This window comes from Rhinopithecus roxellana, chromosome 1 (assembly GCF_007565055.1).
Source record: "Rhinopithecus roxellana isolate Shanxi Qingling chromosome 1, ASM756505v1, whole genome shotgun sequence".
NCBI classification, from domain to species: Eukaryota; Metazoa; Chordata; class Mammalia; order Primates; family Cercopithecidae; genus Rhinopithecus; species Rhinopithecus roxellana.
In genome coordinates this window covers 82,592,554-82,617,266 of record NC_044549.1, presented here as the reverse complement: position 1 = coordinate 82,617,266, position 24,713 = coordinate 82,592,554, and the positions used below count along the sequence as shown (strand labels likewise).

Genomic DNA, 24,713 nt, shown 5'->3' with positions numbered 1-24,713 from the left:
TTTCACTGTGTTAGCCAGGAGGGTCTCAATCTCCTGACCTCGTGATCCACCCGCCTCGGCCTCCCAAACTGCTGGGATTACAGACGTGAGCTACCGTGCCTGGCCACAACGAAGAATTTTGTATGTATATCTTTGCACTGTTCTTCAATCATTTCTCAAGGAGAATTTCATGAACATGGAATTCCTATGTCAATAATGTATAACATGTATGTGTGTATATGTAGGTATATATACTTACATAAACACACGCATACGCAATGTTAACTGCCATCCATAAAAGTTAGAGTATTAATTCTTCTACCACTGCCACAGCTTTGTTCCTCCACGTGCCCCTTATCACTGAGTGAACGTCAGATGTTTCCAAGTGAAGAGGGGATCAACAAACTGCACCTGAGAAGGGAGTTGCTGGCTTAAGACAGGCACAAACGCCTTTAGGAAGGTCGGGTTCAGGAGCTGTCAGTGGGAGTTCTGACTCGCTCGTTTTTTTAGGTTTTCATCTCACTTTAGCTCGGTTAACTCTGGAGAGTTTTTGCAGAACAAGAAAAGCAACAGGAGTGTTTTGCCTTTGCTCCTGCAATGCTTCATCAAGTAACAGGTGTCCAGATTTTCACTGTCTGCTATATGTAAGTGCCCCCCTTCCGATGTACCTGGCATGTGGTGTTTTTAGCAATATTCAGTGTTTTATGTTTGTTTCCTTTGCTCCAGGCTTCTATCCTCCCCCAAATCCTTCACCCTCAACTCCTAGACTGCCCACCCGCTACACTAGACCAGGGAGATAAAGTACCACGCACAATTGTTCTTAAGCCCAGACCATTGATTTTTCTGAATTTAAGCTGGAGTCATGAGTTGTTAACCCTGTTAGAAAAATACAAGTTGGATTTATGATTTCCTTACACAGATCACTGGGCTCTAATTTTAAAATCCAAGACAATTGATTTATACCATATTGCATTATAACATAACAAAAGTGTAGTTGAGTCCAGGTGACATGTGAATTTGAGCTTCCAATTACCTGATAAATTTTCAGTTCTTTGATAAGTGATACCTCGGTGGACCTCAACCTGTTGTGGTTCCCTCTACCCACTCCCCACCTCCCCGCCCCATTGTCTTCCCATCTATCCTCTCCTCTCATTTTCCCCTTCTTTCCTAAGCTTGAAGGCTTAGGAGTGACCTGCTTCAGAAGTCCAAATCCTGCATATTGAGACATTATCAGGAATTTTGTGTCTTACCCTTCCCCACAAACTCTTGTTAACATTTTATTTCAACTCACAGTGTATTTCTGCTGGGTCACTATTATTGCATTCATTATAATAATTGCTGTTAAACCACCAGGTATATAAATTGCTTTCTTGGTGTATGACAATTCATCCCCAAGATTACTTTTAGAATACTAATTCTTTCTTTCCCTGTCCGTGATATCCTACTATGGGCACTTTTAATAGGCTAGCTTTTCCCATCCTTTTTCCTCCTTTGCAATAATTTTCTGCATTGTATGTATTCTACGTATTTCTGTAAAACATATCAAGTTATTTTTGGAGCAAAGGTTGGCTATAAATAAATAACACTGCTGGAATTGGTTTCTGGGAGACTTGAGTTATCCAGCAATCAGAGGCAGTTAATTGGAATCTATATTTCAAAGTGTTTTTCTTCTTTTGGCAAGCCCTTGTTATTTTGAGCAGGGGACTATTTTAAGTAATTCTTTGAACATCTGTCAGATCAAGGGGCAGAGGAGAGGACAACCATGGAAAACGTGGGCAAGTGGAAAGAACCCTGGACTTGAGGGCCTTGGGTACCAGAGTCTCTTCTTTCTAGGAGGCCTTGGGCAGGAAACTTCACCTCTCTAAATCTCACTTTTCACATTTGCAGCATGATTTTCTTATCTCTGAGGCCCTTCAGAATTGCAGGAGCTTAAATCTAAAGGCTCTAACTTTGGAGAAAAATCTAGTATCTCACTTCATTATGACTTTCTGTGTTGCTTTTAATTCTGACCCATCTGAAAAACAAATTACCTGCTGCAGAGTATTTAAAAGTGCTCAGGTATTGGATGGCTGCCCTGTAAGAAATATTTTCTGCTTCACGCTAAAGGAAGTAAAGAGAGTATACTCTCTTCCATGCCTTTCCACAGCGATATGTTTTCCTAGTGTACATTGCTAAAGGTATATGTCTTTGGAGGGCCATGTAGGGATATGAAAGAAATACGTGAAGTAGCAGAGGAAGCTGTTAGGGAAAATCTGTATTGTATTAAATGAAGAGCTCTCTTGCTGTATTTAGGACCGTTTCTTGAGCATGGCCAATTCTGAGTTACTTTAAAAATAAACTAGAGCATTTTAATTGCTGAATGATAACATTGCAGTTTCGCTCTATGTGCTCTGGGTTATGTAATACACATTTTCTCTTCTTTTTCTGGTAAATTGTTTGAAGTAATGCAGGTGAAAAAAAGTGTTCTGATTTGAATTAAGGCGAGGTGAAGAGAATGAAGTAATCAGTTACTTTACAGTGTTGCTTCCCCCTCCCCCCACTTTTACCCTTAGAACCAATCACTATGAGTAATGCCATTTCAGTTCTGCTCTCTAGTAACATTGGTGAGCTTATTTTTCTTTAAAAAAATATTTTTCCTCATTTTTTTCTAACTCCTCTCAAAGGAATTGTTCCTCCCACAAAAGAAAATCAGAATTATTTTTATAAAGTTCTTAGTAGCTCTTTAAAATATTTTTCTTGGCTGATGAATCTAGTCACTTTTGATCTGTGAGCATAATGGATAAAAAAAACTTGTATGAAATTGAATCTGAAAATGTCATATTTTATTGTGAATAGATCCAAAATGTTTTATTTTTGACAGTCCCAGATAAAGGATGATATAATTAGGCATCTGACTTAACTATGAGAGAATTTTTTTCTTAGGCAATTTACACTGTTATTTTTCAAATGGACATGGGCAGCATTAACCAGATTTGATACCATTTTCCTCACATAATTTTTAAAAATGTGTGTGTAAATATACATATGTAAATAATTTTTTATATTATTGACCATGCATTACTTCCCATTTCAGGTTATAAGGAATTTGCTAGTTTACTCTGGTAATTATCTGTTCTCCTAGTTGCAAAAACTGCTAAGTAGTCTTTAAATGCAACTGCGACGATTGTTAAAAGAACATTTAAAATCTTTCCATTAAAAACAAGTAACCAAATTTGGTAAAGTTCTTTCTGACCATCTGGGCTCTTGCAAAAGTTGAGAAATCTAGGGCACTATCAGGAATGTCACCAATAGCTAGTTATTTGAGAGTAATTTAATGTGTGAGGAATGCGTTGGAAGACTATTTTAAGTCCACACATTTCAAGTAGGTTTTATTTATTTGAATCCAGGAACATATGGATTGAAAAATTCTCAAGGTAAGCTTTTGGTTGTGAAGTCATTTATAACCAAATCAGCAGTGATCAGTGAGAGTTGGAGATTATAATTGAATTGGGGAGTGTTGCGGCTCTTATAGCACTCTTAACTATTTGAAGTTGTTATAGAAACTGTATAATATCACATACACACATATACACATGTGCGATGTAGGTAATAGGATGTTAGAGTGGTTGTATTGTCTCAGTTTCACAGAGGTACCCATAATACAGCTACCAAAAGACAGCTACCTTATATAGAAAGTCATGATCCTGGTCTATGGCTTTTGTATATATGAGTCCAGAGGAGACTAGAGAAGATGTCTCTTGATAGAGAACTGTGGCCATGTATTGAGTCATCATTACCCTCTTGGGAGAAAAAGTAGGGTGTAGGGTGTACTATCTTGTAACCCCAAACCCCGATAGGAATCATTAAGAGGACTAATCAGAAAGCTCTGAATTGTTTCTTGCAGTTGGAAAACCAGAGGCTTGTGCCTGCATCAAGCCTGGGAAGTTTAGAGGGCCCATGCATTTGAGACTCACCCTAAAACTCTGGAATGCCAGGAGAAGAGGGGCTGGCCAACTGCTTGGGTGGTAGGGTAGGAATGCTACTTCTTGCAAAGTGGCCAATATTTCCCAGCTTTTGTCAAGGCACGAGATGTGTGTGTTTCCTGAGGATCAGTTCTGGACTGTGCAAAGGAGAGAGCCAACGTGGGGTTGTTTTTGATCTACTTCAATATAGTAAGTGAAGGAGTCATGGAAAAGCAGCATATGAGGTCCAAGGCAGATGCCTAGGTGACCTGGGGCTCGGAATGGAGTGTCCCCAGCCACCCACCCACCTGGGATCTAGTGAGCTGTGTGAGAGAAGAACCCAGCAGGAAACCTCTGCAGAATCCATAAAAGCTTATCAAAAGAGAAAGTGTCAGCCCTAACTATCTGCCAAGCCCAAAGACAGTCAAGCTAGATTACAACAGAACTAGCACAAGGAGGAGCTCTTCTGTCTCTTAGTTTCTTCAACCTTGAGAAAGGCAGAATGCTGGCTAATAAGGTGGAGGAGCCACAGGTTGATCTGGAGGGGGAAAAAATCACCACGCCCATCGTTCCATTGCAGGCTTTCAGTCTGAAGCAGGGCCAAGCTGAGAAGGGGAAAGATTCCATACAAAAGCAACATGGTTGTGGAGTTTGTTTTCTCACCTGGGACTCTATGTGTAACCTGAGGTTGTTTTAGAACTGCCCATTACCTGTGTACAGCAGACTCATGAACCTGCTGTAGTTTTTATCCAAGGGCAAGGGAAGATTATTAGCACCTAATCAAATTTAGAGGGGCAAGGAGAGTAAAATGTTTTGTTTTATGCAATGAATCATGCTTGTTCAGCATACTTACTACGTGAAGTTATGTATTTGTATGCTCATTTCTAAATCGACATGCTCGCTACAAAACTCCTAGGTACATGCCTATGTATTCAACATATATTAATAAATGTATCTATTTAGATTAATAGAACCAATTTTTTCAGTAAAATAATTTCCTTTAGGAGCTAACATTAATCAATTTCAAATTTTCAATATTTCAGAGTATCAGTTTTTCAACATGCTTATATTTATAATACTGTTTTCTCCCATTTTAACATTTGAGATAATGAGAAAACAAAAATATTGTGGGGCAAACACCTATGAAGAAAAACAGGATGTATAGAATAGATTCAGCAGCAGGCAAGCATGTTAAATTTTCTTTTTCAATCTTGTAGTTCCTATCTATTCTAGAACATCTTTCCTCCAGTGCAACGTTTCCTAAAACATGGCCTTCAGGATAGTAAGAGGAAGTATTTGAAATGACAATTTCTCAGTTAGATATGCGAGGGAAATACATTTCCCTTTGCCAAGCTCTCCCAGCCATGGGACTTCCCAACTCTCTGTTAGTGTATGTTGTAAATTTCACGGTTGCATTGCCCAAACATATTTGGTAACAGCACACTGTTTTGGTGGGGGATGCATTTTGAAAACATGACTTTAAGGTCCCTGGTGGACTGTTCAAGTCTCATAGTTACCCTTACAAATACAGAACATAGATTCCAGATCCTAAAAATATCAGATGATTCTAATGATAAGTTATTTCTGGAGGCAAGGAAATATATTCTGCCAATTCATTTATTTCTTGTTGGGAGGAAACTACTGCAGATACTACTATCCTTGATCATAGAAGGAGTATAAAGAATTGAGTATACTGAAACCCTAAGGTGATCATTCTTGATTTTGTGGCTGGAGAAAGTTTGGGCATATCTAAAACCTGTTTACAAGACCATCTGTGCACAGCATGTACATGAGCCTAAGAATGCACATAACTTGGTTTTATTAAACACTTTGCACCTGTGAATCTAGGTGTAGGATTTAGCTTCGTACAGTTAAGATCACTTTGCCTCATAGTATAGTTTGAAGTTGGGTAATATGATGCCTTCAGATTTGTTCTTTTTGCTTAGTTTTGCTTTGTTTATGCAGGTTCTTTTTTGGTTCCATATGAATTTTAGGATTGTTTTTTCTAGTTCTGTGAAGAATGATGATGGTATTTTGATGGGAATTGCATTGAATCTGTAGATTGCTCTTGGAAATATGGTCATTTTCACAATATTGACTCTACCCATCTATGAGCATGGGATGTGTTTCCAGTAATTTAACGCTGTTGGTGGGGGTTGGGGGGGAGAAGAAAACAAAATCATGCTGTACATTAAAGGGAAAAATGTAGATTGTCTCTAGAGTGGAAAACTGTTGTCACTTTCTCTTGCAGTGAAGACTCATTCATTCAACAATAGTTGGGTGCCTACTATGAGTCAGATTATACGTGAGGCCCTGGAAATGCAATGGTACACAAAGATACACATAGTCCTTGCCACGTGGAACTACCAGCTCAGCTGGGGAGACAGACAATATCTAACAGCCATACCACAAACTGTGAAAGCGCTTTCATGAAGGAAAAGTTCCAGATGCTATGAGAGTGTGTCTTAGGGGCTTTGACCTTATTAGGGAACATGGGAAAGTTTCCTCTGGAAAGTGACAATTGAGCTGAGATGGGGATAGGAGTTAACAAGTGTAGGAAGGGAGGAAAGCACATTAAGGGCAGAGAAAGCAGCAGGTGCAAAACCCAGGGCCAGAGGAAGCAGGGTTGGTGTCACCAACCAAGAGAGGACCACATGCCCCTAGAGAGTTGGGTGGGCTCAAAGAGGATACTCCTCTCCCATCTGCTCTTGTGGTTATTTCCACCTGTGATGACTTTGCTCTGAACTCTTCTCTCTCATAGAGGGATGGTTAAAGCCCAGTGGAAAATGCAACCATCTTTCTCCCCTTTGTGCATTTACTCTGGAAATTTCTAATATGGAAGAAAAGATTTTTGTTTTACAAACTCAAGAATGAGTGTGAGTAGCTCCTTAATATTTTCCCCATGGGGTGTGTGTGTGTGTGTGTGTGTGTGTGTGTGTGTGTGTGTGTGTGAGTAAAGAATCTGTCATCATTCATCGTCTTCAGGCCTCTTATGAAATGTTTAGAAATACTCAGTTCCTTTTAAATTAAGGATCTGCAACCCTGGGTCTGACTGAATTAGATTTTGCCAAATGGCCATCAGTTCTAACTGTGACTTTGAAGATCTTATGTATTCCAGTGTGGTGTAAATTATCCTTTGGGGGCATGTGCTGGTAATTCTCCTTCCCCCACCTTCCTAGTCTGTTAAGCAACTCTGTCTGCCCTGCTTGTTGACCCAGGAGGTTGACTGTGTTACCTGGGCTTCCATGTCTCTGTCTTCTAGTTTGGCTTGGTCAATGGGAGGTCCTGGAAAGAGATCAGGCAATGGGCAGAGAGAGAGAGACATGGGGGATGTTTACTCCCATGGAAGTCTGTCTTATCATGTTTTTCAGGGTCTGTGTCCCTTCAAGGCTGCAGCAGTGATGATAGTCGTGTCACCCCCAACCCCCTACCCCTACCCCACCCACCTTTACCTCACCAGGTCCTGATAACATGTTCTCTTTCTTTGCTTTTTTAGGCCCAGGATACTAAAGGTATCCTGCTGTAGCTAGTCCCAGGTGCTTCAAATCCTTACCTTGTAACCCACCATCCACTTCTGAAAATAGTTTATTTCTCTTCAAAGTTGTAGATGAGTATGACATCTGTGTCCTGCCAGGATTCTGACTGATGCCATCAGAATCTGGTTTTCAGCTGCCCATTTTATTCTCTCCCTTCCAAAACCTGAATAGGCTTCAGATGGAGATAACTGGGGACCAGAAGAAGGATGGTGAAATTCCCAGGATTAAACAAGCTCATTTTCCTCTCTTTGGGCCCAAAATAGATCAGTCTCTGGAGAAAGGAAGGACACTGTTTGTCATCATATATCTGCCTGGCTGTCATTCAGGACCTAATTGGACTCTCTTAAATTTCATTCTTTTCATGCTTGTCATGTTTCTGGGCCCCTGAGAAATTTCTTGCCATGTGCATTCTGAAGCAAGACATTTTGACATAGCCATTTTGATGTTGTGGATATTTTAATCTTCAAAGTGCAAAGAGTAGAATATAGGTCATAGGCACAATAGACATCTTCACACCCTCCTGGGCCCTCTGCCTTATCCTTGAACCTCACCTTCACTTGAATTGTATTTTTACTTTGTAAAAATATTCTTATGTATATGCAAAACTCAAGAGAATAGTATGGATTCTCATGCATCTGTCATCCAGCTTCCATGATGATCAACCTATCCTTGAGCACATGTGTTTTTCTTTTTCTTTTCTTTTTTTTTTTTTTGAGATGGAATTTCACTCTTGTTGCCCAGGCTGGAGTGAAATGGCATAATCTTGGCTCACTGCAACCTCCACCTCCCAGGTTCAAGCAATTCCCCTGCCTCAGCCTCCCAAGTACCTGGGATTACAGGTACCCACCACCATGCCTGGCTAATTTTTTGTATTTTTGGTAGAGACGGGGTTTCACCATATTGGTCAGGCTGGTCTTGAACTCCTGACCTCAGGTGATCCACCCACCTTGGCCTCCCAAAGTGCTGGGATTACAGGTGTGAGCCATCACACCTGGCCTGTGTGTTTCTTTTTTTGCTGATGTTTAAACCAAATCCTACTCAATTATTTCACCTATAAATACTTTAGTATGTTTACTTAGCAGATAAGGACTTTAAAGGTAACCACAGTAGCATGCAACAAAATGTGCAAGTATTCTTTAATATATGATATATAGTCCATGTTTGATTTTCATTCATTTCCTCACATTTTTTTCAGTTGAGTTTTTAAAATCATAAGCCATATGACATCCATACATTGCCTTTGGTTGCTACGTCTCTTGGATTTTCTTTAATTTCTATCAATCCTCCACCTTTAAATTTTCTTATTGAAGTATAACAAAAACAACAAAAGTGCACACATTTTAAGTGTGTAGCTCAATAAATGTTTCCAAAATAAATGTCCATGTAACTATTTCTCAAAGATGTAGAAGATATCACTCACGAGCACCCAGAAGTTTCCTGGTCGCTAAGTGAACACCTGTTCTGCAAGATATACACCATTTTAATAATCATAGATTGGTTTTGTCTGTTTTTGAACTTCATAAATAGAATAATACAGCATGTTATCTTTTTGATCTATCTTTGGGGAATTTCAACTCTCTTTTAGGAAAAAAAATGGGGTATAATGTGTATATAATAAACTGTGCCCATGTAAAATGTATAGTTCACTGAGCTTTAAAAGAGGGATATGCCCATGAGGCCACCACTAAAATCAAGATACAGAACATTTCTGCCACCCCTAAAACTTTGCTTGTGTCACACTGTGGGTATTTCCTCCTGTCACTCCCAGCTCTCAGGCAACCATTGATTTTATTTTCTGTCACTAGCGATTTTGCATTTTCTAGGATTTTTAATGAATTGACTCGTAATATGAACTCCCTTGTGTCTCGCTTCCTTTAGTGAACATAATGACTTGGAGAATAGTGGTTGCATGTGTTAATGTTCCTTTTTATTGCAGAATAGTATTCCATTGTATGGTTATTACACATTTTGTGTATCCATTCACTTGGTTCACATACGGGTTGTTTACAAGTTTGGATTATTATGAATAAAGCTGCTTATGTATAGATGTTTGTGTGGACATGTTTTCATTTCTCTTCATAAAAATGTTAGAGTGGTACTTACCCCAATTTACCTAGTACTCTTTCTTCCATCCTACGTTCTATGCTTTCATCTGGGAAATTTTTATTCTGCCCAAACAACCCCCTTTAGTTCCTTTTAGTGTTTCCTTTAATGTGGATTTTATCTTCTTGCAGAGATATGTTAACATTCTGGCAGGTGGATACAGTATAAGCAAGTTACATTGATTTAATCCAGAAATGATATTTTGCGAACTCTCTGGTCTATTTCTGGTTTGTCCTAACAATTCAAGCCTTTTGAGTTTCTCTAATGAAATTCTGGGATGTTTATGATGCCCTTTGTCCTTAGTGGCTTCTAAATTGCAATTTTGTTTGTCTGTCTCCCCAACACTGTTAGACTGACAAAATGGCTCCTTTGTTTTCGGTCTTTCAGCACTGATTTTTGCTTCGTTTATTGGTCTCTTCATATATTTGCAGTTGAGGAATTTGAAAATATCTCGAGGGGAAATTACATTAGGAGTATTAGGCTCACTTTTCTTTGGTTCACCGTTCTCACAAATCTTAGTCTCTCAAGTCCTAGCTGCTGCTTCTATAGCCCTTAACTTCCAAACTTCTCTTTCTAGCTCAGAAAATGCTCAAGCTCTAGCTGCTGCTTTCTACTTGGTTTATTCCCTGACAATGCAAATTCGCAAATGTCCTTAGGACACAAAGTTGCTTTAAATACAGAGCTCACCTCAATGGGCTTTCTTTCCCTGCAGCATCTAGGATGCTTGAATCTTGCATGACTCGGTTGTTCTCTGGTGCTTTTGAACAGCTCTTTTTTTTTTTTTTTTAAATTTATGCAGCTATCACAATTATTTTCTGCAGGATGATTAGTCTGATGTATGAAGTTATTCATTCATAGCCAGAAGCATAACTTTTCCAGTCATGTTTTAAGAAAAGCCCTCCATTCCCACCCCCCACACACCGTTTTTTAAAATGCCATTTGTTTGTTGAAAAGATAGGCCATTCACACCCTCTTTGAATACTTCACACATTTGATTTCTGATTTGTATTTTTGTAGTCATTCTTGAATATGTTTCTTCTGTTGCTGGTAAATATTTGGTTTTCTATCATAGGATGTTAATATATCTCCCTATGATAGTTACAATATGTCATAGGGAGCATCACACCATGAGCCATAAAATGAAATGGTTTCTGAACTTTGCTCCACAGTGGAATCACCTAAAGCATCTCAAATTAAAATTACTGATGCTCTTGCCCCAGATATTGTGATTCGATTGATTTGGTACGCGACCTGAGCATTAAGATTTTTTTTTTTTTTTTTGAGACGGAGTCTTGCTCTGCCCAGGCTGGAGTGCGGTGGCGCAATCTCGGCTCACAGCGAGCTCCGCCTCCCGGGTTCACGCCATTCTCCTGCCTCAGCCTCCCAGTAGCTGGGACTACAGGCGCCCGCAGCCACGCCCGGCCAATTTTTTGCATTTTTAATAGAGACGGGGTTTTACCTTATTAGGATGGTCTCAATCTCCTGACCTCATGATCCACCCACCTCGGCCTCCCAAAGTGCTGGGATTACAGGCGTGAGCCATGGCGCCCTGAACATTAAGATTTTTAAGAGTTCCCCAGGTGAGTCTAATGTGCTTCAAAGTATGGGAACCACTGATATAATGTCTGATTATCCCACATTTAGTTAAGTTAGGATTGATCATAGATTCATGCGTTGTCAGTCTGATGCCGTAAATATCAAGTTTCCAATCAAGCTTTAAGGCAAAGGTTTTGCAGCTATGGATGGTGGTTGCCTAGACCCATTATATCATTAAGAGCTGTGAAATGTGATTTTTCTGAATCTGTCATTCCTCCTGCTTTTATTAGCTGTGATTCCTCTATAAGGAAAAATGTTCCCTCTATGTCATGTGGTTCCTTTAAAAGGTTGTCCATATAGGAAAGGCAGAGTGTTTAATTTCCCTTAGTTTCTTTTTGTTAATATTTTCTAAGTCATAAGTTGATGTCCTGGCAACTTCTAAGGGTGACCATTGATTTTTACTCTGAAGAAATGTTTGAATGTTTGTGTATTTGATCTATTTCATTCTACCACTTTCATTGTTTTTATTGAAGCTGATTTGTTGTAGCCAGTGGGAGCCCCTTTCAAGTTAGCTCCAAGTCGTTTTGACATAGGTTTTGATAGCTTTCCACAACAAACTTGGCCAGTTCATCATGTCTATTTCCTGGAGCAGATCTGGAATGAGCCATATTTCTTTAAGGAACCCTGGTCCCTTTCAGTGAAAAGAAATGCTTAAAAGTCCAAAATAGAGGCACTAAGTACAACCTTATCCTTATCTCTCAGCCTATTCATTTCTCCCAGTTTCGTTGACAAGACTAATCATAACAATAACATAATTCAATTTTTTACTACATACTGTATGTATGTTTTAGGATACTTCTCTGTGCCTCAGTGTTCCCATCTATGAAATGGGAATGATAATTGAAATAATCTAGGCATAATGCTTGCCCTATTGGCTTTACAATAGACAGTCAATAGAAATAATGGAGGTGATAATAGTAATTATGTGGCAATAATGGTAGTAGTGATGGTAGCAGTTCATTTTTTTCAACAAACTATTATGTACCTAATATAAGCACTGGACATAGGCAGTAGTAGTGATGGTCATAGTAGTTGTTTTTTTATACTTCCTTCCTATATGTGAGGTACCATATTGGGCACTAGAGATAGAATGGTAAACAAGACAGGCATAGCCCTTATCTTTAAGGGGAGAGATGAAAGACAAACTGGCAAATATAAATTATTTTTGATCAAAAAGCATTTAGGTAATTCTCTAACTTCTACTGAAATTCCAAGCAGTTTCATACCAAAATCAAAATGCACTGCTTTAAAGTGGTGCTATCAAAGTGGCCATAATGAAATGTCTCCTACCCGAGTGTCCTATGCATTTTGTTGAGTCTTTTTTTTTTTTTTTTCTCTAAGCACCCTTTCCCTTGAGAACTAGTTTTAATGAAGAGGATTCTTTTGCAGTCGCTCAGAGGATTGAAACTGGAGCTTCTCTTCTCTCTCTACCCCTGGCGCTGCCAGGATTCCCAGACAGCAACTGCTTCCCAAGGAGATCCACCTGTCTTGAAAATGGAATGAAGCCCCACCGACCCCCTATGACTTGGCCTCAGAGGAGGAGAAAGGCGCCATAAAATCAAGGGTTTCTACAGAACCCAGAGTCAGGAAACCCCTTGGCTTTCTCTGTTACTTTAGAGTAAAAATGAGGTCACAGGATGTCCCTTTCTGTGAATGATTGAATAAAAGACCAAGAGAAAACCTTCTCCGTGTCCAACAGCTAAAAGTATCCTCATGCTGTGAAGGACTCACTTTTTTGGCTTTTTATGTAGTAGCCAAAAGACAGTCTCAGCAGGGTAGGAGCACAGGACGCTGGAGAGGTGAGAGCCGTTATTTTCCTTCTCTCACTTCTGGTGATGCCTACTTACTTCATAGCGGGGGAAAGCCTCTTAATTGGAAAAAGAATAACATAAATTTTTCAGCGTTTTGCCACTCTTGATCTTGCATTATTTTCTCTTACTACATAGGAACTTACCAGGATTCTTTCTCCTCTTGATCATTGTATCCATCCATAGGAATTTATCCAGCTCCCTTTTGTGGAAAGTGAACTGTTTTAACTGCAGGACATGCCCAGGTCTGGTAACATTGAGGATCTTGTTGTCTAGAGGACGAAGGTAAACTTCATTCATTCTGGCCAGGCGTGGTGGCTCATGCCTGTAATCCCAGCACTTTGGGAGGCTGAGGCGGATGGATCATGAGGTCAAGAGATCGAGACCATCCTGGCCAACATGGTGAAACCCCGTCTCTACTAAAAATACAAAAATTAGCTAGGCATGGTGGTGCACACCTGTAGTTCCAGCTACTCGGGAGGCTGAAGTGGGAGGCTGAAGCAGGAGACTCGCTTGAACCTGGGAGGTGGAGGTTGTTGGAGATCAAGATAGTACCACTGCACTCCAGTCTGGGTGACAGAGCAAGACTCCATCTCAAAAAAAAAAAAAAAAAAAAAAAAAAAAATCATTCTACAAAGTGTAATTGATTCTGCACAGGATTCTTGGGCCTGGGTTAAAGTCATGAATCCAGTAGAAAATGCTCCTATTCTCCTGAGCAGGGATTGACAAACCAAATTCAGCTGTGGCCTGTGCATATGACCCTCAGAGCTAATAATAGATTTATGTATTTAAAGTATTCTTTTTTAAAAATGCAAGAGACTATATATATGTGGCCCACAAAGGCAAAAATACTTGCTGTCTGCCTGTTTAAGGGAAAAGTTTGCCAACCCTGCTCTTGGACATTTATCCTGAGGCTGCTTTTTCTATTACATAAAGGTCATGAGTATGGGCTCAGAGTTCAAATCCTAACTTGGCCACTTACTATGCAGTCTCAGGCAAGTGACTTCACTCCTCTGAGCTTTTAATCTGTCAAAAGAAAATACTAAGAGTCAACCAGGCAACAAATATTTACCGAGTGTCTACAACTTGCCAGGAATTTCTAGGCATGGGGCATGGAGTCAGATAATAAACATACACACAAATAGACGACTTAAATTCCTATAAAACTATGAAGACAAATGGAGCCAGCTGGTAGAGGTGGGGATAGGGTAGTGTGGTTGGGGGGTTCATGTGCAAGAAAATGGCTTACGAAGGAGGGGAGTGGTCAACTGGCCAAATGCCACTAGGTGGTTCAGTAAAGAGAGGCCAGACATTGGCCATGGGCTTTGGCAAGATATGGTTTATGAGGGAGAAGTTAAGAGTGGCCATTGGCCTTCATGTGCTCATAATAAGGAGAAAAATGTGGTGATTCTGGCTTTTTAAAGAACCTGAAGTAAACTTTCAAAGGAAACAAATAGGCTGAATTAAAAAAATTCTACAAGTAATTTTATATTTGAGTCTAACAATTAATTGCATTATAGATAATTAAAAAGAAATAAATGACTACCTGCTGTCCTTTTAGTTTGTGTCCCTAAGATCTGCTGCAGTATTCCAAAATTATCCTGCTCTTAGGGTGCTTATTGGAAACATTTTTTAATTAAAATCTTTTATAGGCTGGGTGCAGTGGTGCATGCAGTAGCTCTAGCTACTCAGGAGGCTGAGATGCAAGGATTGCTTGAGCCAAGGTGTTTGAGGCTGTTTTGTGTGACGATGGCACCTGTGAATAGCCACTGCACTCCAGCCTGGGAAATATAGTGAGATGCCATCTCTAAAATAAAGTATTTTCCATATGGGATTGCAAAAGAAATCATGTTAAAACAAATCCCTGTGACTTTTAAATGCATGTCTAAGCCAATATTTGCGAAGAGCATTTAGGGTGAATTAGGATGGAACACTTAGGGTTTCTAACACAGAGAGGTGTTCTCCCAAACTTCTTTTCCTCTTTCTCATTTATCACAAAGAGTTTTCATCTTGGTGCTCGTCCACAGCATCAGAGGAAACTCCGGCCACACAGCGCTGCATTACTGGAGAGAAAATGCTGGTGCCGTTACCCCAGGATAGAAAAGAAGAAGAAAGGCCAATGTCTATTGATTGTGATTTCTCAAGCAGAGTGATGCCTTTAACACTCTGTAATGAAAGTTTTTATATGTGAGAGGGATTGCCAACACTGGGCTGTTATTGTCCTTTGATGTGCCTCAGAAATATTACAGAAGTTATTAAAGAATAAATTGTGGGAAGCCGACTGCTCTACTCGGGCAGCTTCTTGCTTTGCCCCTAGCTAATTTATGTAGCGGTGAGTTTTCTTTCTTCCTCTCCTAGTTAAGTTTGTTAGCTTTTGAAAAGTTGTTTTGTTTTATTTGAGTGGTGTGAGAGTAGATTGGCAACCCGTTTAAGTTCAGGATGGCAAATGAGTTGAGACGAACAGCATCTATCTAGGCACATGTCAAACATGCATGTGTCCCCAGAACTCACTGAAGTTGGCTTTCGCCCATTTTACAGATGAGGAAAGTGAAGCTCAGAGGAGTCAGGACATGGCCAAGGTCATGGTGCCAATCGGATGCCCACCCAGACACATGAAATAGGCTCATGTTACTCCAAGTCCGGTGATTTCTACTTACAGTACAGCAGCTGTTTCCAGACAGAAGGTTAAAATTGTTCAAAACCTGGAAACTGATGAAATATGAAGAAATCATATGCTGTGAGCCTGTGCATTCCCCAGATTTCCACTGAACTGCAAATTGTTGGGACACCACCATGGATCTGAAACCTTTCCCTGGCAGCTGGGCTTGGTGTCCGCAGAGGAGTGCTGTGGCTTGTGGTTCAATTGCGCAGATGGAAACCAGGCAGCGCTTGGGTACGGGCTCATGCTTTCTCCTCGCTTGCCCAAATTAAGCTGCCTAACTGTGTTTCTGGGGAGGCTGAAGGTTTGTTAAGGGTCAGCTAGCATTTCCCAGCAGCTCTCTAGAATGCGAGGAGCATACAGTTTCCTTTCCCAAGTGATGGCAGACACAGTCATTGCAGAATAGCTCGAAAGATTTTTCTAAATTTGGACTGCTTTTATTTGGCTCCTTAAATTAAATCCAAAGGACCTCACAAACTGCCGTCTTTTGTACAACTGTTTTGATCCATGATTTTATAGCTTCTCAAGTCAGAAATGTTCCAAGTATGTACAGATTACCTCTTTATACTTAAATATAATTTGTTGTATTTCTAATATTTATTGTGTGTTTACAGTGGGGGCAGGTATTGTGCTAACAGCTTTACACATATTAGTTGATTTAGCTTTTGCAGTAGTTGTGGAGCTTTCATTATTCCTCTTATACAGGTAGGAAAGCTGGGGGTTAAGTCACTTGCTCAAGATCACACAGCTAGTTCATGGTGCAATCGGGATGTGGAATCAGGTGGTTTGACTCATGTCTCATATTCCTAACTATTGCCTCCCTAGTGCAGATTAATAAAGTCTTTGAGGATATTTTGGGCACGTTTCTTTTTATTAAATTGCTTTAAAGGTTATTTTATTTCTTACAGACTTTTCATTTAGGCTTGTGGCAATCTATAGTAGTATTTTGCATAGAAGGAAACTAACACCCCAAGAAGTAAAATGTCCACAGCATGGTTCTTCTTATGCTCTCCTATCCTTGTCCCCTTTTCTCTGTTCTCTTTTGCTCACAAGGTACCCACCTCTGAAGGAGTTCAGTGTCAGATTTCAAGGTTCTGCGTTATTGATAACTTGTTTAGTGTCCAAAAGCTGGAGAAGCTATGTTGCCTTGTCTCCTCTGGGTCTAGAAATAACCTCTGTTGTATTGTCTAAGAAGGGAGTGAGGGAAAGGAATCCATTCTCAAAAGAGAACTGTAGTTTTTAACCCTTTCCTTTGTGACAATGAATTTTAGAAAATTTATTTACATTAAGGTCTGTTGATTAATTGACAAGATAAAGATACTAAGAAGTATATCCTTCTCATGATTTTTGGAATTAGGGACAAATTACGGCGTTAGCTTGTTCTAGAATGTTTATTTCCAAGGTATTCTTTTGAGCAATCAGATTTTGTCTGCATTTTTATCTGATTAGTTTTGTGAGCCAGACCTGGAAGTCAAGACTAAATTATATTCTGTACCTTTGTCACCTCTTTACGTCCCTGCGAAAACTGTCATCTGCCAGCATTTGGAGGAGAGGCGCTTTCCTACAACACCTCTTCTGTATTCAAGTCATATTTACTACAGAAACAAAAGACATGGAGCCCCTTGGTAATGGGCCCATGTCAACTTGGAGCTAAGATGTTGTTTTATTTGTCGGAAGAGAAGTACAGGTGTAAAAACACAGCATGTGCTAAAAGTAGTTCCTGTGGAAAACCTGGTCCTTCTATCCCCTATGGTTACTGAGTGAGTAGAACTCTTGGCAGAAATCAGAAAAATCGTTCTCATACATCATTTACTCTTTCACCACTAACCACTCTTAGAGGAACCAATCATTTAAGAATTAGGCAACCCCTGAAGATGTCTGTGGCTGTCTTCATGATTTTCCCTCATTTTTGAAACTTAGCAGTTGCAAAAAAAATAAAAAAAAGCAGCACTGCTTTCCCAAATTCTCCCCAGCCGAGAGCACATTCCAGTTGAATCTAGAGACTGGCACAAAAATAATTTCAATTTTCAGAGTCCTACCCATGGTGTTTCATGTATCCATCTCTAAATCCTACTAGAAGATGCTGGTAGTCTGCCCAGTTCTGTGTAGCTGTGTAGTACAAACAACGGCTAACTCTTATTTTCATGTTTCATCTCAGCAGAAACTGGGTTTTCTGTGTTACCCAAAGTGATTTATTGTTTGCTGTGCAAATGAGGAGAGTCGGATTTTGAAATAGCATTAAGATTGTTCTAGAGGAAAGGCATGGTCCCCACATAAGTCATTATCCGGGGAGACCGTGCGACACACGCACATGGTAGCATATGGTGGCAGTGGATGGACTGAGGCCCGGAGAGACAATTTGATGGATTTCTTTGAGACTCTGAATTAGACAGTGCCTCCGGAGATGAAAGAAGGCTATTTTTCATAAAGTTCTCTCCCCTCCCCCTGCCAGCTTCCCCACTTCTCTAAGTGTTAATTAATGTTTTTCCTCTTGGTCTAGGGGATAGGCCCCTGGATTAGGTTGATGACAGACTGATGAATGGACAGGTCCAGCAAGCACAGGCATTGTTGTCATCTCACTCTGCATTTCTGCCTGGATCCCCTTGATGTAGAATAATAGTTAGTGAAACAATGCACAGGTGTTGGAAAGACAGGCTCCTGTTTTTAGGCTCTCTGGAAAATTTTCCCTTTATTTAATTTTGGTGGTTTCAGTCATATCGTCTAATACAGTTTCATACAAATGTAATCTGGCTTCCCCAGCCTAGTACAACCCAAATCAAAATGATATTATACCTCTTCACAGCTGTAAATCCTTCCTCAAATTAAAGCTCCGAAACCTAATCTGCTAGAAGTCTACAGAGGAGGAGGGGCGCCTCAAGCTCCCCACCAAGAATAGCATTAAGCATCTAATGACAACTTGACAGAGACTTTTATCTTTTGTCCCTTGTGAAATAAAATCTTCAAAGTTATCTGCCTCTTCTTTGAAACTTAGCACAGGCTGTACTTGGCCAGGTGTCTCAAAGCTGATACCAAGAGGGCAAAGATTGAGAGCTGTTTTTTACCCAGTCATTTCTGTGCTGCCTTTTTTTTTTTTCTTAAATGACCTGGGAAGAAGTGAGAGTAAATTTGACATGTGGCTATTTTCCAAAAAAGGTTAAAGAATCCTAACAGGGACTCGGATAAGACATTGATTTAATTGAACTCATCAATTAACCAGTGATTTAATTACTCTGTATAAACCAGAGTGAAGTCAAGATAGGACAAGGGGTGGGTCCGTCTTGGGTGAGAGGAAGGCTTAGAAAGCTGGAGATCTAGATGAGCTGGATTTCCTGGCAAAGTTCAACTGTAAGTGTTGAGTGGATGAGCAGGGGCCTGACAGAGTCTCAGGGATGTCATAAGGCTCACGTAGTAGGCAGACACTGCTAAGACAAATGCTGGGTTAAGTCTCTTGCATCCAGAACACAATCAGTTCCCAGAGAGGCTTGTGGTGGTGGTACAGTGACTCCTTTTTTGTGTTACTATTTCAGGAATTTTCTAGAGCTTCTAGACATGGTCCCCTTAATACAGGATTTTGATTGCTTTGGAAAGAGTGGGTTCTTGCAACTCTAAATAAGAGGACAAGCATGTATCTTTTGTGATCAACCAGGGCGTTGCTTAGGCATTTTAGTTTCCCTGGGGGAATAGGGTAGAGGATGATTATTCACAATCATTTGCCTTTTGTCCAATAGTGTCTTCTTTTGGTGTTGACTTCCTCACACTGGTTCTCATTTATAAAACCAATGGAATCACACTAGTTGTGTCACATTAGTTAAAGATACCAGAGTACACCCTTTAGGTTTCTGAGATAACTTCGAAAATGAAGCCAGACCTCCTGGCTAGAATAATCTTGGAATACTTTATCGATAGAGTCCTCTAGGACATAGGAGTCAGGTAGGGTCCCTGTTTGAACCAGTCTCTGGGAGGATAATTTCAGAAAGATAACATAAGACAAATAACCCTCCCATACACTTTGATCCCCAGGGCAGCCAGTATAACAAAGGAACAGGAGCAAGGTCCTGATACTTTCATTCAAAAAATACGTTTTAGGAGCAGCTATCAAGTGTCAGACTAGCCAGGCACTATTTTAGGCTCTGAGAATACTAGAGTGAATGAAATATTTCGTATCCCTGCTATTATGATTCTAGGATTGTCATCTTTAAATGGGCACTATGTTTCAAAGACTACAAGTAGCCTACAGTAACTTGGGACTTCTTAATAGAGGCAGTCTACATAGATACATTAAAGCAATCAAGTGGGGACAACAGAACAAAAGAAAAATAGGAAGGGCATTATTCTAGAATCTGGCCAGTGACTGCTACTCAGCTTTAAGGGACAGGAACCTATCGGAGAAAGATGGAATTGGGAAATCATTTTATTTTCCTTGAGTTGACTTAAATTCTGCTTTAATACTAGACATGGCTTTCATCATGCTAAACTAGGCTCTCCTGCAGTAATAAGCAACCTCTAAGTCTCAGAGGCTTAAAGAGAAGTTTCTTGGAGTTTTATTTCCAGAATGGCAGAATAAAGTGCTCCATGGACCATTTCCTGGAAAACATCCATCACTGATGAAAATTATAAAGAAACTCATTATTTAAAGTCTCTGGAAATTATTCTAATGGAATATGACAAAAAGCATTTATGTGAGAAACTCTGAAGACTCTCCATAAGAACATGAGAGTCTGTAGCATGTCAGACACAACCTGCTATCTATCCCTTTCATGTAGCTTTGTGAGATGGAGCCTCCACTCTGGGCAGATGTGGCCAAAGGGATGGTGTTCCCTTTTCCCTCAGCTTCCAGTCAAGGGATATGGTATCTCACTGAGGAACAGGTCACTAGAATTTCTCATTCCCTCTGCCCTAAACTGCAGAGGCTAGGTTCTTGGTGAGAGGGGATGAAAGTTTAGGAATTACCTTCTTCCACCTACCCCCAACTAATGAGGTGGATGTTCTACCCCAGGTATGGGAGGCTGAGAATATTGAGGTCCCAGTCCCCTTGCCTCAGTTTACTCATAGGCAGGTTCCATGCTGAAAGACGCAAGCTAAGAAAGCCAGAGGCTGCCACCCCCAACCAGTCCCCTACTCAAAAAGTGTAGATATTACTCTCCCTGCCAGCTCTGGAGCTCCAGGCTCAGATTTTGCTAGGGGTAGAGGCAGGCATAAGAACTCTGAAGCTCATAGGAATTGATTTGATCTGAAACAGTGCAGGGAATGTCAAGCCTAACTAAGGTCATTCTCCAAAGCAATAGACATTGTGGTTATAAGCAATTAAGAGGAGGCTGGTCGCTCTATACAAATCAACAAGCTAACCCATAGATTACCTAGATGACCAGAGAGAATCAGAGAAAGATACAGGTTAAGAGAGCCCTCCTGGATTAAGGAAAAATTGGCCTGAAGAACTAATTCCCAAAGGCCCTTGAATTTAATTGGGTCAGACTATGGAGAAATTTATGCTTCTAGGATATTGTTCAAAACAATAGAATGATTATCCAGTAATTAGTGAAGCATAACAGCTGGGTGTGATGCCAATTGAGGCAGACAACAGAAACATCAGGGAAAGAGATAAAGAAAACCTTCAATACTCATTGTTCTCAGGTATACATGGAACATTTTCCAAATATACCACACGCTAGGCCATAAAAGCCTTCCAATATATTCAAAGGATTGAAATCATATACAATATATTCTCTAGCTACAATAAGGTGAAATTAAAAATCTAACAAATATTTTTGGAAGCTTGCAAATACATAGAAATTAAACAACACACTCCTAAATATCCAATGAGTCAATTTAAAAACTCACAATGAAAATGAGAAACAATTTTATGTGATTAATGAAAATGAACATGTAACATAACTTATAGAATGCAACTAAAACAGTGCTTTGAAGGAAACATATAGCTTAAGTACCTGTATTTAAAAAAATCTCAAATCAGTAACCTATATTTCACCTTAAACTGTAATGAGTAAACCACACAAAACAGAAGAGAATAATAAAGGTTGGAAGAGAAATTAATGAAAGAGAGAACAGAAAAACAATAGAATCAATGTAACAATAGTTGGTTCAAAAGATGAACAAAACAGAGAAAACTTACCTAGACCGACCAAGCAGGAAAGAAAGAATACTCAAATTATTAAAATCAGGAATAAAAAATGGGACCTGGCCAGGCGCACACATTCCCAGCACTTTGGGAGGCTGAGGTGGGTGGATCACGAGGTCAGGAGTTTATGACCAGCCTGGCCAATATGGTAACACCCTGTCTCTACTAAAAATACAAAAATTAGCTGGACGTGGTGGTGCATGCCTGTAGTTCCAGCTACTCGGGAGGCTGAGGCAGAAGGATTGCTAGAACCCAGGAGGCAGAGGTTGCAGTGAGCCGAGATCCCACCACTGCACTCCAGCCTGTCACTGCACTCCAGCCTGGGTGACAGAGCGAGACTCCATCTCAAAAATTTAAAAAGGGGACCTTACTACTCACCTTGCAGAAAGAAAAAGGATTACAAGGGAAAACAATGAACAAATGTATGACTATGAATTGGATAACTTGGAAAAAATGAACAAATTCCTAAACAGATACAAACAAAACTGATTCCACAAATATAAAGCCTGAGTAACCCATCAAAAGTAAAAAGACTGAATATATATTTTTTATAATAAAAAAACTACCCACAAATAAAAGTCCAAGTTCAGATGACTTCACTGGCCAATTCTACCAAACATTTAAATTAATATTAATTTTTCAGAAATTCTTCCAAAAATTCTCAATACATTCTATGAGGCCAGTAGTATCCTGTTACCCAAACCAGACAGCATCACAATGCAAGAAAACGACAGACCCATATCTTATCAATACAGATATAAAAATCCTCAGTGAAAGACAAGCAAACTGGATCTAGCAACATATTTTGTATCATGGCCATGTGGAATTTATCCCAGAAATGCAAAATCAGTTTAACATATGAAAACTAATAAATGTAATATACCATATCAATAAAATAAAGGATAAAAGCGACATGCTTATATCAATAGACACAGAAAAAATATTTGAAAAAATTTAACACTCTTTAATGATAAAAACACTCAAGGAAATAGAACAGTATGAAACTTTCTCAACCTGATAAACAGCATTATTAAAACTTCATGGCTTATACTTAACAGTAAAAAAGATGAGTGTTTTCCCTCAAGGTAAGGAAGAAGGCATGGATATCCCCTCTAGCCATTTCCATTAAACATTGTCTAACAGTTCAAACCAGGGATATTAGGCAAGAAAAAGAAACTGCATTCATATTTCAAAAGAAGAAAAACTTTATTTATAAATGGCATGATCTTATATATAGAAGATCTTAAATCCACTAAAAAAAACTATTAGAAATAAGTTGAGCAAGTTTTTAGGGTACAAGAACAACATACACAAACTAATTCTATATCTCTATTCACTTGCGATAGAAAATGAAAATGAAATTGAGAATTCCATTTATGAGGGCATCAAAAAGAATAAATACTTAGGAATAAATTAAAAGCAATGAAAAATATAAACTCCGAATTTACATATATTTGAAAGAAGTTAAGGAATATGTAAATACATAGCAAGACTTTTTATGTTCAGAGATTGGAAGAGTTATTGTTAAAAGTGCCAAAAATTGTCAAGTGCCATAAAGATTCAGTGCAATTGCTATCAAAATCTAAGCAGATATTTTTGTAAAACTTGACAAGATAATCCTAAAATCGTACAGAAATTCAAAGGACCCAGAGAGTAGCTGAAACAATCTTGGAAAAAAAGTGCAAAGTTGGAGGATTTCCTGGTTTCAGAATTCATGACAACTCTACAGTGATCGAGAGTGTAATGCTGACATAACAATAAAGATCAATGGGCATAGGACTGAGATTCCAGAAATAAACTCACATTTACTATCAACTGATTTTCAACAGTGCTGCCAAGACAATTGAGTGGTAAAAACTTTTTAAACAAATGATTCTGGGACAACCAGATCTCCACATGCAAAAGGATAGAGTTGGATCCTTATCTCATCCCATATACAGAGATTATCTCAAAATGAATCTTGGCCCAAAATGTAAAAGTTAAAACTATAAAACTCTTAGAAGGAAACACAGCATAACAAATGACCTTGGGTTAGGCAATGCATTATATTTTAGATATGATGCCTTAAGTACAAGCAACAAATGGAAAAAGACACCAGCATTAAAAACTTTTGTGCTTCCATGGATAACATCCAGAAGTTGTAAAGAAACGCCACAGAATGGGATAAAATACTTACATATCACATCCGATAAGAGACTTATATCTAGAATATATAAACATTTGTATTAACTGAACCCAATTTAAAAAATTGACAAAAGGTCTGAATAGATATTTATCCAAAGAGGATAGACAGATGACCAATAAGTCCATAAAAAGATGCTCAGCATCACTAGTCATCAAGAAAATACAAATCAAAACCATAGTGAGATACCACATCACCTCATAGGATGGCTATAATTGAAAAGAAGACAGAGGAACTTGAAAATACATTGTTGGTGAGAATGTAAAGTGGTAATAGCCACTTTGGAAAACAGTCTATGATTTCCCCAAAAGGTTGAATAGAGAATTGCCATATGATTCAGTAATTCCGCTTGTAGTTATATACCCAAGAGAAATTAAAACATATGTCTACTCGAAAGCTTGTACATGAATGTTCATAGCAACATTATACTTGCTAAAAACTAGAAACAAGGCCAGGCGCGGTCACTCATGCCTGTATTCCCAACACTTCGGGAGGCTGAGGCGGGTGGATCACTTGAGCTCAGAAGTCCAAGACCAACCTGGGCAACATGGTGAAACCTCATCTCTACAAAAAATACAAAAATTAGCTGGGCATGGTGGCATGCGCCTGCAGTCCCAGATACTCAGGAGGCTGAGGTGGGAGGATTGCTTGAGCCTGAGAGGTGGAGACTGCAGTGAGCCAAGATTGTGCCATTGTACTCCAGCCTGAGCAACAGGTCAAGACTGTCTCAAAAAAAAAAAAAAAAAAAAAAAAAACAAGCCAAATGTCTTATC

The 24,713-nt window shown here is 39.4% G+C and overlaps 1 protein-coding gene across 7 annotated transcripts in view; it reads left to right on the top strand.

Annotated features, from left to right (window-relative positions):
• The window catches only part of FHIT (fragile histidine triad diadenosine triphosphatase), a 1,520,982-nt gene that overhangs the window by 591,771 nt on the left and 904,498 nt on the right, over nt 1-24,713 (top strand). Inside the window, exon 1 of one of the 7 annotated variants that reach the window (XM_030927134.1) lies at nt 6,776-6,796. The exons of the other annotated variants lie outside the window; for them this stretch is intronic. Coding sequence (XP_030782994.1) covers nt 6,791-6,796 — 6 coding nt within the window. The 5' untranslated portion in view covers nt 6,776-6,790. Of the gene's footprint in view, nt 1-6,775; nt 6,797-24,713 lie in introns of those variants that run through there. 7 annotated transcript variants of the gene reach the window in all.